The sequence below is a fragment of the Mastigoproctus giganteus genome, chromosome 12 (assembly GCF_048544385.1).
Source record: "Mastigoproctus giganteus isolate SK-2022 chromosome 12, ASM4854438v1, whole genome shotgun sequence".
In the NCBI taxonomy this organism is placed as follows: domain Eukaryota; kingdom Metazoa; phylum Arthropoda; class Arachnida; order Uropygi; family Thelyphonidae; genus Mastigoproctus; species Mastigoproctus giganteus.
The window spans coordinates 19,765,748-19,780,404 of record NC_143586.1 but is presented as its reverse complement, the minus strand read 5'-3'; the positions used below and the strand labels follow the sequence as shown (position 1 = coordinate 19,780,404).

Here is a 14,657-nt window from a genome sequence, read left to right as displayed (position 1 = left end):
TACTGACACTATGCTGCTGCAACAGGATCTAGAAAGGTTGAGCAGATGGGCTGAGAGGTGGCAAATGAAGTTTAACATTGACAAATGTAAAGTACTACACATGGGAAACAGCAACCCCAGAGCAACGTATCAACTCTGTGGTACTACACTGACAGTGGTAGAGAATGAAAGGGACTTGCGGGTGGTTGTGCAGGCAGATATGAAGTTCTCTGAGCAGTGCAGACAGGCTGCAAGAGTAGCTCATAGAGTATTGTCAATGATATACAGGAATTTTTCCAGCAGGGATAAGGAGGTGATTATTCCATTGTATAAGGCGATGGTCAGGCCACACCTAGAGTACTGTATACAGGTCTGGAGGCCTCATTTCAAGAAGGATGTAGAGCTGCTGGAACGAGTACAGAGAAGGGCAACAAGATTAGTGAATGGAACAAAGGGGTGCTCTTACAAAGAAAGGCTTAAGTTTTGCAAATTACAGTGTCTGGAGACTAGGTACCAGCGAAGTGATCTGATAGAGGTGTATAAAGCCTTGAATGGTTTAAGCATGCTCAATGCTGATGGGATTCTTCCTCTAGCTCAGAAAAATCACCTGAGAGGGCATAAATTCAAATTGAGGAAAGACAGATGTAGGATAGACGTGCGGAAATTTGCCTTTAGCCAGCGGGTGGTTGGTTGGTGGAACAGACTTCCATCCCTTGTGGTGGAGGTTGATAGCCTAAATAAGTTTAAGGCTCAGCTGGACAGGTATTTTGAACGAACAGAGGGGTGAAGTGGAAGTGGGGTTTTTTTTTTTTTTTTTTGGCTGATGCTGCATAAGCTTGCTTTCTTGCATCAAATGCCTCTACTAATGCTAATGCTAATAAACTAGATGATGCTAATTTGTGCCAGCATGTTAAAGAAAATACTAGGAGTAAGAATATTTTAGATCTGATTCTCTGACCTGAAATAGAAGATATCATAGGGCTCACAGTATGGGAACTATTAGCAGGTAGTGATTACACAGTCGTTAGTTGGACGGTAAAGAAAGATGTTGCAGTAGTTAAAGGTAAATGCAAGGGTTTTAATTTCAGAAAAGGAGACTGATAGTTAAAGGTGCTACATTGCATCTAATTGGGCAGATTGCAGAGGGAGAGCTAAAACATTAGAATTGTGGAATACTTTTATAACAATAAACACTCCTGACTTTACTGTAGACACAATTAAGACTAAGTATTTTCTACAGTTCACTGTTTCCCTAGCTTTAAGTTTTGCACTCATTTGAAACGTTGCTATCCTAAGAATGTCTTGCGAATACCAGCTCCTGTGGTAACAAACAAGTCTTTAGATATGTGCAAGCATTACTTTGACCCATATCATCAGATAGATGTGTATTTCTAACACTCTTTTCCCTGCAACCAGGAATTTCTCTGAACTCAAGATATCCTCAGTGATACCGGCAAAAATCCTTACACCACCTTTGTCAAATGGTTCCCATCTCTGCAAAACAGATTCTTCCTACCTACAAGTGCAGGCCACACCATTAAAAATTTCCCTCCAAAAGCTTTGCAGAATCCTTCAAGTCTTGAGTTAATCCACAATGCTTTCAGCATATAATCCACCTATCATGTCTGGGCAGAACTGCAGACACATACACATTCTGATCTAGCTCATGGCATTTTTTTTTTCCAGAATGGTCCTATATTTGTTTAACAAATCATCAGTTCATGTTTGTTTAATACCATTAGTCCCCACATGAATAATAATGTTTTTTTTACCTCCCCTCATAAAATCCAACAATCTGTTGGTAACATCATAAATTGTTGTCCTGACAAACACACCATAGTAATCATATAGTGTGTGTTATGTTAGATAATCAAAATCACTTAGTGTTTGTTATGTACTCTGATTGTGCAAAAGTAATAATAGTAATAGTAGAGGCATGTGATGCAAGGAAGCAAACTTATGTAGCATCAGCCAAAGGGGAAAAAAAAAAAAAAAAAAACCCATTTCACCATTCATTCATTCCCTCTAAACATTTGTCCAGTTCCTCCTTGAATTTATTTAAGATATCAACTTCCAACAACAGATGGAAGTTTGTTCCAGCAATCAACTACCCACTAGCTAAAGCCAAATTTCTGCACATCTATTCTATAACTGTCTTTCCTCAATTTGAATTTATTCTCCCTCAGGTTCATAATCAGAGCAAGAGAAAGAAATCCATCAGAATTGAGCCTGATCAACACATTCAAGCCTTATACACCTGAAGCAGATCATCTCACAGGTGCCTAGTCTCCAGATGCTGCAATTTGCAGAAATTAAGCCTTTCTTGGTAAGACCACCCTTTCATTCCCCTCACCAATCTTGTTGCCCTTCTCTGTACTTGACCAAGCAACTCTACATCCTTCCTAAAATGAGGCCTCCAGACCTGTATGCAGTATTCAAGGCATGGCCTGACCATTGCCTTACACAAAGGGATAATCACCTTTTCCCTATTAGCAAAATTCCTGTATATCATTGACAATACCCCATGACCTGCTCTGGCAGCCTGGCCTTGGTATGTTTCTCTGGGTTACTTCTACCAATATGCGGTACTTTTCATTTGTCAATGTTAAACTTCAGTTGCTACTTGTCAGTCCATCCCCCCAACTTTTCAGTTGCAGTTGCAAACTGCCATTAACAACCCTGCCAACCTTTGTATCATCTGCAAACTTCAACATTAAACCTGATATACCTTCATCAATATCATTGATAAATATACAAAACAACAGTGGGCCCAACACCAAACCCTGGGGGACTCCAGTAATAACATTAGTCCATGAAGAGCAGCATTTACTGATTACCACTGTCTGTCTTCTCCCACTCAACCACCCTTTCATCCATTGTAGAAACTTGTCCTTAATACCATTCTGCTCCAATTTGTACAGTAGTCTTCCATGTGCAACAGTGTCAAAAGGTTTCCTGAAATCCAAGTATATATCAAAATTATTTTTACATCCAGTTCCTTTGTAACCACATTGTAGTATCCAATCAAATTTGTCAGACAAGACTTTCCCTTAAGAAACCCATGCTGTCTGAATTATTACTGCAGTCTTGTCTAGATGATCCTTCAATGAATCTTTAACCAGTGACTCCATTATTTTCCCAGGAACAGAAATTAAACTAACTTCTGTTCCTGGTCTGTAATTACTCGTGTCACTCTTAGTTCCCCCTTTGTGAATTGGGGATACGTTTGCACATCACCTTCTCGTAATCTGTCTTTGCTTCCCTAACCTCCTTTGTGATTTGATTACAGGCTAGCTTATATCTACCATAGGATTCTGTGTCGCCTGATAATTTATATACATCCAATGCATTTTTTTTCTCTGCCACGAGTCTCATCAGTTCATTAGTTAATACTTGTATTTTCAACAAGAATGGTTAGAAGTGTTAGAAAGCTTAAAAGTTGACTAATATATATAATAAAATACAAATTAAGAATAAATAAAAAATATAAGATAAAATCATAGTATGTATCTAAATAAACTGTGATGGTGAAATTCTGCTGCCTGAGCATAAGATGTAGACTATTTTACTGGCATAGTAATCACATGATAGTCAATTAAGCTACTGTCAGGCAGGATTTTTTTAAATACAGTCCCACTGAAAATGTACAGTTTCAAACAATCTTATTTGTACATATATACAATATGTAGTTTGGCCATTTATACAATTTTTGAAAGTCAATTTTAGATCGTTATTTAAAAATGTACTACACATTTTTCAAAAAATGTTCCTAAAATATAATCTGTATAAGGGTAAAAATATGCATCTCAAGAAATACCTGTATTTAATGTTAATAAATTGGCAGTACATTAAAATTCTCATTAGACAATTCCCATTAAAGGTTGAATTTGATAATGGACTAACTGCATATTTCTTATAAATACTACTGCATGTTGAGCTGCAATAAGCTGAATTAAATGTGTTTACGTTCTGCTTACATTTTTTGTTTCATCTTCTGCTAAAGCATGCACTAGAACTGAAGTAACTGTACTTTTACCAACTCCTCCTTTCCCAGACAGTATCAAAATAACGTGCTTGACAGATGACAAATTTTCTTTTATATATCCAAGATCTATAAAAAAATTTTATAGAAAAACAAAATGAAAATGTATTATAATATTATACAGTAATTAATCAATTAACTAATTGTCATATGTGTACAGCAGTTCTTTAAATGATTACAAAAAAAAAACAATTATCATACTGCTTTTTCTGATACAGAATTACATTAAATTAAACACTGAACACATGTAAAATTTAGTACTGATTACAGAAAACAATTTTCATTCTTTGAAAGTTGTTTTCTGTTAATCAGTATGTTTTAGATATTAATTTTTTTGCCTTGTTTATATTTTCCATGTGCTATTATCTGTTTCTCATTTTTAAATGCATTACTGGAAAATGATGCAACAATCAGCAACAATAATACTTTCCTAAATATAATCATGAAGTCTAAGTAAAGTATAAAGAGAAGAGGCCATGTTAGGTTGATTTACTCCATTATGTTTATGATGTACTACATACAAATTCTCATTTTTATCATGGCCATATGGTTATTCTTTATCTGTTCTAATGTATTAATATTAATATTAGCTATATGGTGCAAGGAAGACATGAGCTTTTCCTGCACCAGCCAAAAAAAAAAATTAAGCTTGCTAAAACAAAGCTTCCTGCAATCCAATTTAAACTCTTCCCCTTCCACAATCTGAATTTATGGCCTCTGGCTGTGGAATCCCTTCCAACAGAAAATTTTCATTGTTCATTTTACTCTCAGCTTTCAAAACCTTATATACCTTAAAATTACTGGGTATATGCCATCAACTCCAGGAGCCTTACTCACCATTAGGCCCAAGTGTTTCTAATAAATAATCTTCTGAAAGTTCAATATTTCTAATTTCATGCTTTCCAGCTTCACTCACAAGTTTCTCCTCACCATGAAGGGTCTTTATTCTGTAAATATGAATGCAAAGTACCTGTTCAATTCATTTGCATCATCAGCAGGGTTATCTATAATTTTCTCACATCAATTATGCATGGATCCAATCTGATTCGCTCTTTTCTTTTTAGTATTCACATAAAAGAAAAACTCCTTGTCCCCATTCTTTGCTCTATTAGCTGATTTCTCATAAGCTGTCTTTGCCAACCTAACCTTAGCCTTAACCCTATTTATTAATATGGTCCACATCAGTAAATATATAATTCTTTTTCAGACTTCTTCAATTTTTTTTTCTCATAAGTTTGTTTGTTGTTTGTTATTTGGTTTTTAGGAGCATTAGCAACTAAGGCCATATTGCTCCAGGAATATGCGGTGGTCATTCCCTGACATTACCGCATCCTCCATATTTGGTGGTGACGGGCTCAAACCCTGGTCTAATCAAGAAGCGTGTGCTATGCACTGCTGCTCCTTCCCACCTGGCTACGGAGGCACCCTTTTCTCATAAGTAAAAATATGCATATTTAATTATGCACAAATATGCATAATTAAATTATGGATGCAAATATTTATGTTTATAAAAGAAATAAGTTATTGTTTTATGGCAATTCATTTAAGACATCTTAAAGCTGCACCAATCAGTAGAAGAGGAGGCAATCCATTATAAGTGAGTTTTAATTTCCTATGATAAGAATGTTTATTGCTTGGTTTTTAGTCCTTGCTTTGCTTACACCTTCTATATTACATATGGTGCTTGATTACTAGCAGTTTCACTCATTCAGCCACAAATCAAGGTATCCAGAAAAATATTTATTCAATAAAAGATACGAGTGACAAAATATTTAATGACTGGTCTCCACTTGATAACTGGAGTTAAAAGTTTTTTTTTTTTTTTTTATCCCTCCTTTTTGTATTTCATACAGGAAGAGGAGAAATTATTTACAAGATTCATATTTATTGTACATATATATATTTTTTTTTAAGGGAAGTTGTGGTCAATTTTCTAGCAAAAACTGGATTAGACCAGTTTCAAACCATTCTTGGTTTGAAATAAAAAAAAAAAAAACAAAGAATGGACTTATCTGAAAATCATTCAACAAATTAAATTTTTAGAGATCAACCCACACATCTATCATTTTTTTAAAAGTTCATATAAATAGACTTGATCCTTGAGATATTTTCAATACTTTTTTATTTAAATTACTGATATCACTTAAAAATGTATTTTAAAAAATTTAATCAAAATTATAATTATTCTCTGGAAAAGTTTCATCTTACATTCTTATAAAACAATAAAAAAAGGAAAAATTATATATATTACACTTTATTATATATTTTCTATTATTATAACGAAATAATCCTGTTTATTATGGATTGTTAGGAATGTGCTATTGATATGTGGCATTAATGCTATTATTAGAGTTAACAATTAGACATTATATGCACATTATTTGACTTCGTTTAATTTGACTAAGAGTGTTGACTAACAAATTTTAGAGCTATTAATGGCAATATATATGCCTGTACTCAAAAGACTTAATCTACAATTTTAAATATATACTAACCTAGACACTTAAATCTACCAAGAATTAATAAAAAAAAAGGAAAAATAAAAGAAAACTGAAAGGGGGGAGGAGAGAGAGAGAGAGAGAGAGAGAGAGAGAGAGAGAGAGAGAGAGAGAGAGAGAGAGAGAGAGGAAAAAAGGTAGAAAAATTAATTCATTCATTTACATGGCCATCTCTCTGCTACTCATCAGGAACTTTGAATGGATAACAAATGAATGACTCATGCATACCCATTTTTGTTGTCCCAATAAGTTTTACTAATTTTAATTAATCTCATATTTAGTATGATCAAATATAAATTTATATAATTGGAGACCAAATGTTAATTTTTGCTTTTAATATACAACTGGTATTTACAATAAACTGCAGGTATGCATCAGATAATACAAAAATACCTATATAGTTCAATTAAATACAGTATTTACCAGATACTTCTGGAAACCACATTGCATGTAACAACTGACAAGAAAAGGGACCAGCTTCATGTTTGCTGCTGATTATATTGCTTGCAAGGGTGCCACCTGGTAAACTGTTACCTTGCAATGATTTGGTCTATAATATTAATTTAATTTAAATATTTGCTACTTTAATTAATAAATGTTAAGTAAATATATATATTTACTTGAGTAAATATATATATTTACTCAAGCTAAGTAGCTTTTAATTTATAAATAAACAATTTTATGTACACTTTACCACAAACTGCAATTAAAAAATAGTCATATTGATAAAACAGTGTTATTAAAATCATCTTTCTAGTGTCTCATTTAGGAAATGAATTAGCCATCTTCAAATGACTTTTAATGATAAGAACATCTTGAAAAATGTCTTGATTAATGGATCACGACTGCCCATCCATAGTTGAGAATCCTGTCCTAAAGCCAGCTTGCTCTTTCGGTTGATTCTCATCAAGTATTCTTTCTAATCTGTTAGTAATGACCCTTGTGAACAACTTATAGATGTGGGATAATAAGCTAATTGGTCTATAATTTCCAATTTCTGATTTATCTCCTTTCTTATGCAGAAAAACTGATTGCATTATTCCACTCCTTAGGAACCACACCTTTTCTAATGCATTTTGTGAAGAGTCTTGCCAGTTTTTGTGTTCTGTCTCTTCCTCCCAATTTTAACAACTCTACAGTAACTTCATCTTCCCTGGAGCTTTCTGATTCTTCATTTTCTTCAACGCATTTTCTACCTCATCAGGAAGGATATCAGGTATGTTGCATGTGTTACTAATTTGCAATCCATCTTCCCCACTGCTGGCATCATTCCCTCGCTCCTTGTATTTTAAGAGAAGGCATAATTCAAATAGCAGAAGACTGCTATAACTCTTTATAGTAGTCTTCTGCTATTTGAATTATGCCTTCTCTGCTATTCATAAGTACACCATCGCTATTCTTCAATTTCAGTATCATTTGTCTTTCTGTATTACTGCTGATTTAAATCCTTTGTTTTCCCTTAATGCTTGTTCTACTTTTCTTGAGTTAAATTTTCTTATGTCCTCTCTGAGTCTCTTTCTAATGGCTTTGCATAACTCAGTATACTCAATTTTCTGCCTGTCAGTGTTTTTCTTGCTCTTCATTTGTCGTCTTCGGTTCATCATGACAAGTATTTTTTGACTGATTTTTTCTTCTTTGGATTTCTTTTTACCTATAGGTTTCTTGGGCTTTATCACTTTCAGAAAGTTGTAATATTCCTCGTCGATATCTTGGTCCTGAACAGTCTGCAGAAGCTCAAACTTGTTCTTAAGTTATCTCAAAGACCTTTGTATTATTTACTAGAGTCAGTTTTTTTTTTCCTTTCGTTTCTTACATCTATACAAAGAAGAAACGAAAGGAAAAAAAAAACTGACTCAATGAACCTTAGGTTCATAATCTGTATCAAGTGTGCATCTTACCATTCTGTGATCACTTCCAACATTTACCTTGTTCAGGACAGTAACATCATTCACGATATACCTTCTGTTAGTGAGGATGAAGTCGATTTCATTAGTTGTTAATCCATTTGGCCTCTTCCATGTCCACTTTCTGTTCACCCTTTTCTTGAAAAAAGTGTTCATTACTGCAAATTCCACAAGTCTTTCACCTCTTTCATTTCTTTCACCAATTCCAAAATTTCCTATAGTTCTCCTTTCTGCACTGTTTAGTCTCTTTCCAACCTTAGCATTGAAGTCCTCCATAATGATAGTGTAGTGAGTTTTCTGTTCATCTAGAAGACTATCAATTTCAGTGTACATTGCTGATGATATTTTAAGGAGTCCTCATGTGCTGTGATGTAATGACTAGATTCAAGCTTAAAAGAGAATTAACCCCCACGACTTGGTACAATTACGTACAACAGAACAACACACGAATTCAGGCAACTTTAAATCAGATTACACAAAAGCACACCAAGATGTGGGATACACACACCAGAAAACACAAAAAAATCCCCAACAACTCGGTTGTTAACATCTCTACACAAACATTTTCCCCCTAATGAACTTTCTAGTCTAGAATATGGATTCAATTTCACCATTAACCAGTTAAAGATGCCATGATTGAAATACAAACTAAACTTGATAACCACCCAGATAAATATCATATCATACATGAAACCAATGCTGTTTTTAACTCCCAATTAACTAGTAAACCTAATATTCACCAACAACAATTAACCCACATACGAGACTTCATTAAAATTCCGAACGTTGTAATACAAAAGACAGACAAAGGCGACACACCATCGCAATCATGGACAAAAATACATATATAAAGAAAATGTTACACATCCTGTCAGATTAAATGACATACAGAGTTTGCAACACATTTAACATTAAAAAACTTAAAAATAAACTTGATGGGATCCTAAGAAGACTCAGAGCCAACAAACAAATTAATTTACACACCCTCCAGCAAATAAGCATACGCAGTAATATTCTCCCAAACATTTTTGGAATAGTCAAACTCCATAAACAAGATTATCCTTTAAGACCCATTGTTTCCTATAAACAGTCCACCTATGCCAATCTATCCATATTCCTCAACTCCATAAACAAGATTATCCTTTAAGACCCATTGTTTCCTATAAACAGTCCACCTATGCCAATCTATCCATATTCCTCGTCAAAATTATTTCACCTTTAATGAAATTTTCTCGGTTCAGAGTCTACAATACTAAACAGGCACACGAACGTATAACTTCCATGACCATATCTGAAAATGATATTCTCGCGTCCTTCTACGTCGTCTCCCTATATACAAATTTACACATCGAAACCATGCTACTGGCTCTTAAAGAACTATTAATTAAAGACGACACTTTGACAAAACGTACTGACTTAAACATTAATGACATTTTAGAACTCATGTCCCTGTTACTTGACGCCAAACAATTTAAATTTCAAAATAACATCTACGAACAAATTTTCGGCCTCCCCATGGGCCTCGGTATCTCTGCCCCTTTATCCGAAATCTACCTCACTTCTATTGAAGAAAAAATACTCCAACCCTTTCCCCCCAGGGATTAAACTATATATGAGATACGCGGACGACATCCTCTTAATAGGCAACAAAACCACTATTGATACTTTACTGAACACGTTTAATACAACACACGAGAGACTCAAATTTACCCTCGAGGTAGAAACCGATAATAAAATTAATTTTCTAAACCTCACTATATACAAAATAGGTACATCTTTAGGCACTAAAATGTACAGAAAGAACACACATACAGATAAATTCTTACTTTACCACTCACACCATTCTCTATACATCAAAAAAGCAGTTCTATGCAATCAGATATACAACACAATCAAATATAGTCGCACACAGACCAATCCGTAGAATTGCAATACCTCACCAAAAAATTCATTGACAGGAAATACCCATTACAACTAATAAAAGAAACCATCACCAAAGTCCATAATAATACTAATAACCCAAGCAAAATGAATAACCACGTGAATAAGAATAAGATACACAAACCTGTTATCGCCCTCCCATTCCATCAACATATGCTAGACAACTTCAACAGATTTTTAAAAATACAGATATCAAATTAATATTTACATCTTATAACAAATTATAAGTTCTAAATTCAATTCATACAAGACAACATACAAGTATGGGACACAAGACCATAATAACATTATATATTTGATTAGATGCCAATCAGATTGTCAAGCACGTTACATAGGCAGTACAAAAGCAAAATTCGGGACATCAAAAATTTCTAACACGCGTGCATACTACCACTTTAATAGCTTCAAATTTAATTTAGCAAGTACAGAACTAACACAACATGTTCAATCTTATAATCATAACCCACTCATCGATTCAGCGATCACAATAGTTAAACTAAGTTTCAGTTATAAAATCCTTCAAAACGAAGCTCTCATCACTGAGTGGAAGTAGTAGTAGTAGTAGTAGTAGTAGTGGCGGCATGTGATGCAAGACAGCAAGTGTATGAGCTTATGCAGTAGCCAAAAAAAAAAAAAAAAAAATTCACACCATTCACTCCAGATGCCTGTCCAGTTCCTCCTTAAATTTATTCAACCTATCAACTTCCACAACGACAGATGGAAGTTTGTTCCAGCAATTAACCACCTGCTGGCTAAAGGCTAATTTCCGCACATCTATTCTACATCTGTCTTTTCTTAATTTGAATTTATGACCCCTTAGGTTCATAATCTGAACAAGTGGAAGGATCCCATCAGAATTCAGCGTGCTCAACCCATTCAAGGCCTTATACACCTCAATCAGATCACCGCACAGGTGCCTAGTCTGCAGCCACTGCAATTTGCAGAACTTAAGCCTCTCTTGGTAAGAGGATTCCTTCATTCCCCTCACCAATCTTGTTGCCCTTCTCTGTACACGCTCAAGCAAATCTATATCCTTCCTAAAATGACGCCTCCAGACCTGTATGCAGTACTCAAGGCTTGGCCTGACCATTGCCTTATACAGAGGGACAATCATCTCCTTTTCCCTGCTAGCAAAATTCCTATATATCATTGACAAAACCCCATGACCTGCCCTGGCACCTGTCTGCATTGCTCAGAAAACTTCATATCTGACTGCACAATTACTCCCAGGTCTTTTTCATTTTCTACCACCTTAAGTGTAGTACCACACAGTTGGTACATTTCTCTGGGGTTACTTCTACCCATATGCAGTACTTTGCATTTGTCAAGGTTAAACTTCAGTTGCCACTTCTTAGCCCATCTGCCCATATTATCTAGATCCTGTTGCGGTAGCACACTGCCATTACTATCATTAACAACCCTGCCAACCTTTGCATCATCTGCAAACTTTAACATTAAGCCTGATATACCTTCATCAATATCATTGATAAATATACAAAATAACAGTGGACCCAACACCGAACCCTGTGGGACTCCACTAATAACATTAGCCCATGAAGAGCAGCACCCATTGATTACCACCCTGTCTTCTCCCACTTAACCATCCTTTTATCCATTGTAGCAACTTACCCTTAATACCATTCTGCTCCAATTTGTACAATAGTCTTCCATGCGCAACAGTGTCAAAAGCTTTCCTGAAATCCAAATATATGATATCAAAATTATTTTTTGCATCCAGTTCCTTTGTAACCACATCATAAGATCCTATCAAATTTGTCAGACAAGAATTTACCTTAACAAACCCCTGCTGTGTGAATTATTGCTGCAGTCTTGTCTAGATGATCCTGCAATACATCTTTAACCAGTGACGCCATTATTTTACCCGGAACAGAAGTTAAACTAACTGGTCTGTAATTACTTGTGTCACCCTTTGATCCCCCTTTTGTGAATTGGAGATACATTTGCACATCTCCAGTCCGTGGGATCCTTCCCTGAGTCCAAGGATGCTCTCGTAATTATGGCTAAGGGTTTGCTTAGTTGCTTTGCTGCCTCCTTTAATATAACTGGATAGATCCCATCCACCCCAGAAATTTAAGAGCCACACATCACTTAACATATTAAACAAAAAGATTCCCGCCAACTTCTCCCCTATTTGGAATTTAGCACGTATTAAGTTTCCACGTGCATTGAAATGCATTTCGGGAACTCAACCTGTATATAACACACTCGCACACTCTCCCCTCTATAGCTAACTGAAGACGATTTTGAAAGTCGCTCGTGCGCGGCTATTAGCTTTTATCTCACTTCATTTAATTTATTTTAATTGGACAACCACAGAATGGAAGGTGCACTTTTCTTTCTTAGAAAAATTTTTAAAGCCCATACCTTAGTTTTTTAAATTTATAATCCCTGTAAGTTATTAGAATCTCTTAACCACTATGTACGTGGCAAAACTTTCAACCAACTAAGCGGATTACTATGAGGTGAGTGCTGAAAAATTAAGTTAAGCTATATCTACAATCTAGGTATACATTTCTTCAACCTCTTCATCATCATGGCTTGATGTTGGTGCATAAATCATTATACAGTCAGTCCTCATATAACACGTGTTTACACTACACGAATTCGATCATACACGATTTATAAATAGGGGAACGATATCTTATATAACACAAACAGAATTCGCTTAGGCACGATTCGCCCTTGTGTTTACAAGAAATGGCCGTCGAATGCGGAATCACCCCAACTGAACACCACACGATAGGAATGAAGAGGAGATTCTGAAAATGTATTTATGTGTTTTATATCAGTGAAGGGGAAACACATTTAACCATAATAACGTAAAAAACAACAAAATTTCAGCTATCGGTATAATCGCAAATGCAATTAGATCGAGTTTACTACCAGTTTATAACAGATGCCATTAGCAGAAAGGCAACTGGAAATTGTTTTTATTATTTTATGGTAGTAACCCCTAGAAATGTGCTTTAGTAAAATGTGAGGTGTTAATAGTGTATCTCTGCCTTTACGGTGTTGTTTATTCAGTTGCTACACGAGCACAGCTTTGTTTATGTGTATCAAGCATACCTCCTCGTTTTGTAATTGTGCTTTATTCCCTAAAAATTAGTAAAATACTTAAAAGGTGTGAAAAGGAAGCGTCCTGGTGAAGACATTGCAGATTCAGAGAGAAAAAGAAAAGCAATATCGATAAACAGAGGCGGACTGGGTCAAAAATTCTTACCCGGGAAAATTTATAATGGCCTCATACTATGGTTTATGGCCAAAATCACACCGGCCTCTGGCCAACCGGGGTTTCCCTGGTAAGGCTAATGGCCAGTCTGCCTCTGTCGATAGAGAAAAAATAGGAAATTGTGAAACGCTTTGAGCGAAATGAAAGACCATGTGATATTGCACGTGCTACAGACCTAAATGAGGCAACGCCGAGAATTACAAAGAATGCAGAGAAACTAAAAACAACTTTCATAGCAGGAGCAACTCAAAGCGTAATTAAAATCCATTAGATTAAGACACAAAGAATTGGAAGAGATGGAACGGCTGTCATCTGTTTGGATAGAAAATCAAACAAAAAACAAATTTGCTTACGATAGAAGCAACAGCATTAGCAATATTTTATTACGTAATAGTCGTAATAAAATATGTATTTTTTTGTATTACTTAAAATACTTAAGTAATTAAAATGCTTACGTATTACGTAGTTTATTACGTATAATAATAAATAATCGTAATAAAATACTTACATATTTTATTACGATTATTTATTGTGTTTGGTAATGGTTTGGTTACAAATGTGTGTTCAACCTTGTGTGGTCGGCACCTAACCCTATTTTTCCCATAGGGCCTGTTGTTTATATTACACGATTTTGCATTGCACGAGGGTTTCTAGGAACACAACTATCGTGCTATACGAGGACTGACTGTACCTCTTAGAAATTCTGAGTAGTAGTTTTGACATCCTTGGTGATGTACTTTTGAATTCCAAAATGTTGTTTTTTATATCTTTATGGACCAGAAAGCCAACTCCACCTTCACTCCTTTCACTGTTTCCATTGGTGTACAGCAAATTTCCACTTGATAAACTTATAAGTGATTCATTTCTTCTTCTTGTTTCAGCCAAACCAATGATATTCCAATTTACATTTTCTAATTCCTTTTCCAGCTCTAGTATCCTGTCTTCACCGATGAGCAATCTTACGTTGTAACAGGCCAAGTTCAGTTTCCGTGCATGGCAGCCTGATCGTACCCAGAGATTCTTAGCACCCTCTGCTTCCACTC

At 35.2% G+C, this 14,657-nt stretch overlaps 1 protein-coding gene across 1 annotated transcript in view; it reads right to left on the bottom strand.

Annotated features, from left to right (window-relative positions):
- Nubp1 (NUBP iron-sulfur cluster assembly factor 1) overlaps positions 1-14,657 on the bottom strand; it is a 67,944-nt gene that overhangs the window by 43,373 nt on the left and 9,914 nt on the right. Inside the window, exon 3 of the mRNA XM_090386946.1 lies at positions 3,957-4,090. Coding sequence (XP_090243072.1) covers positions 3,957-4,090 — 134 coding nt within the window. The remainder of the gene's footprint in view (positions 1-3,956; positions 4,091-14,657) is intronic.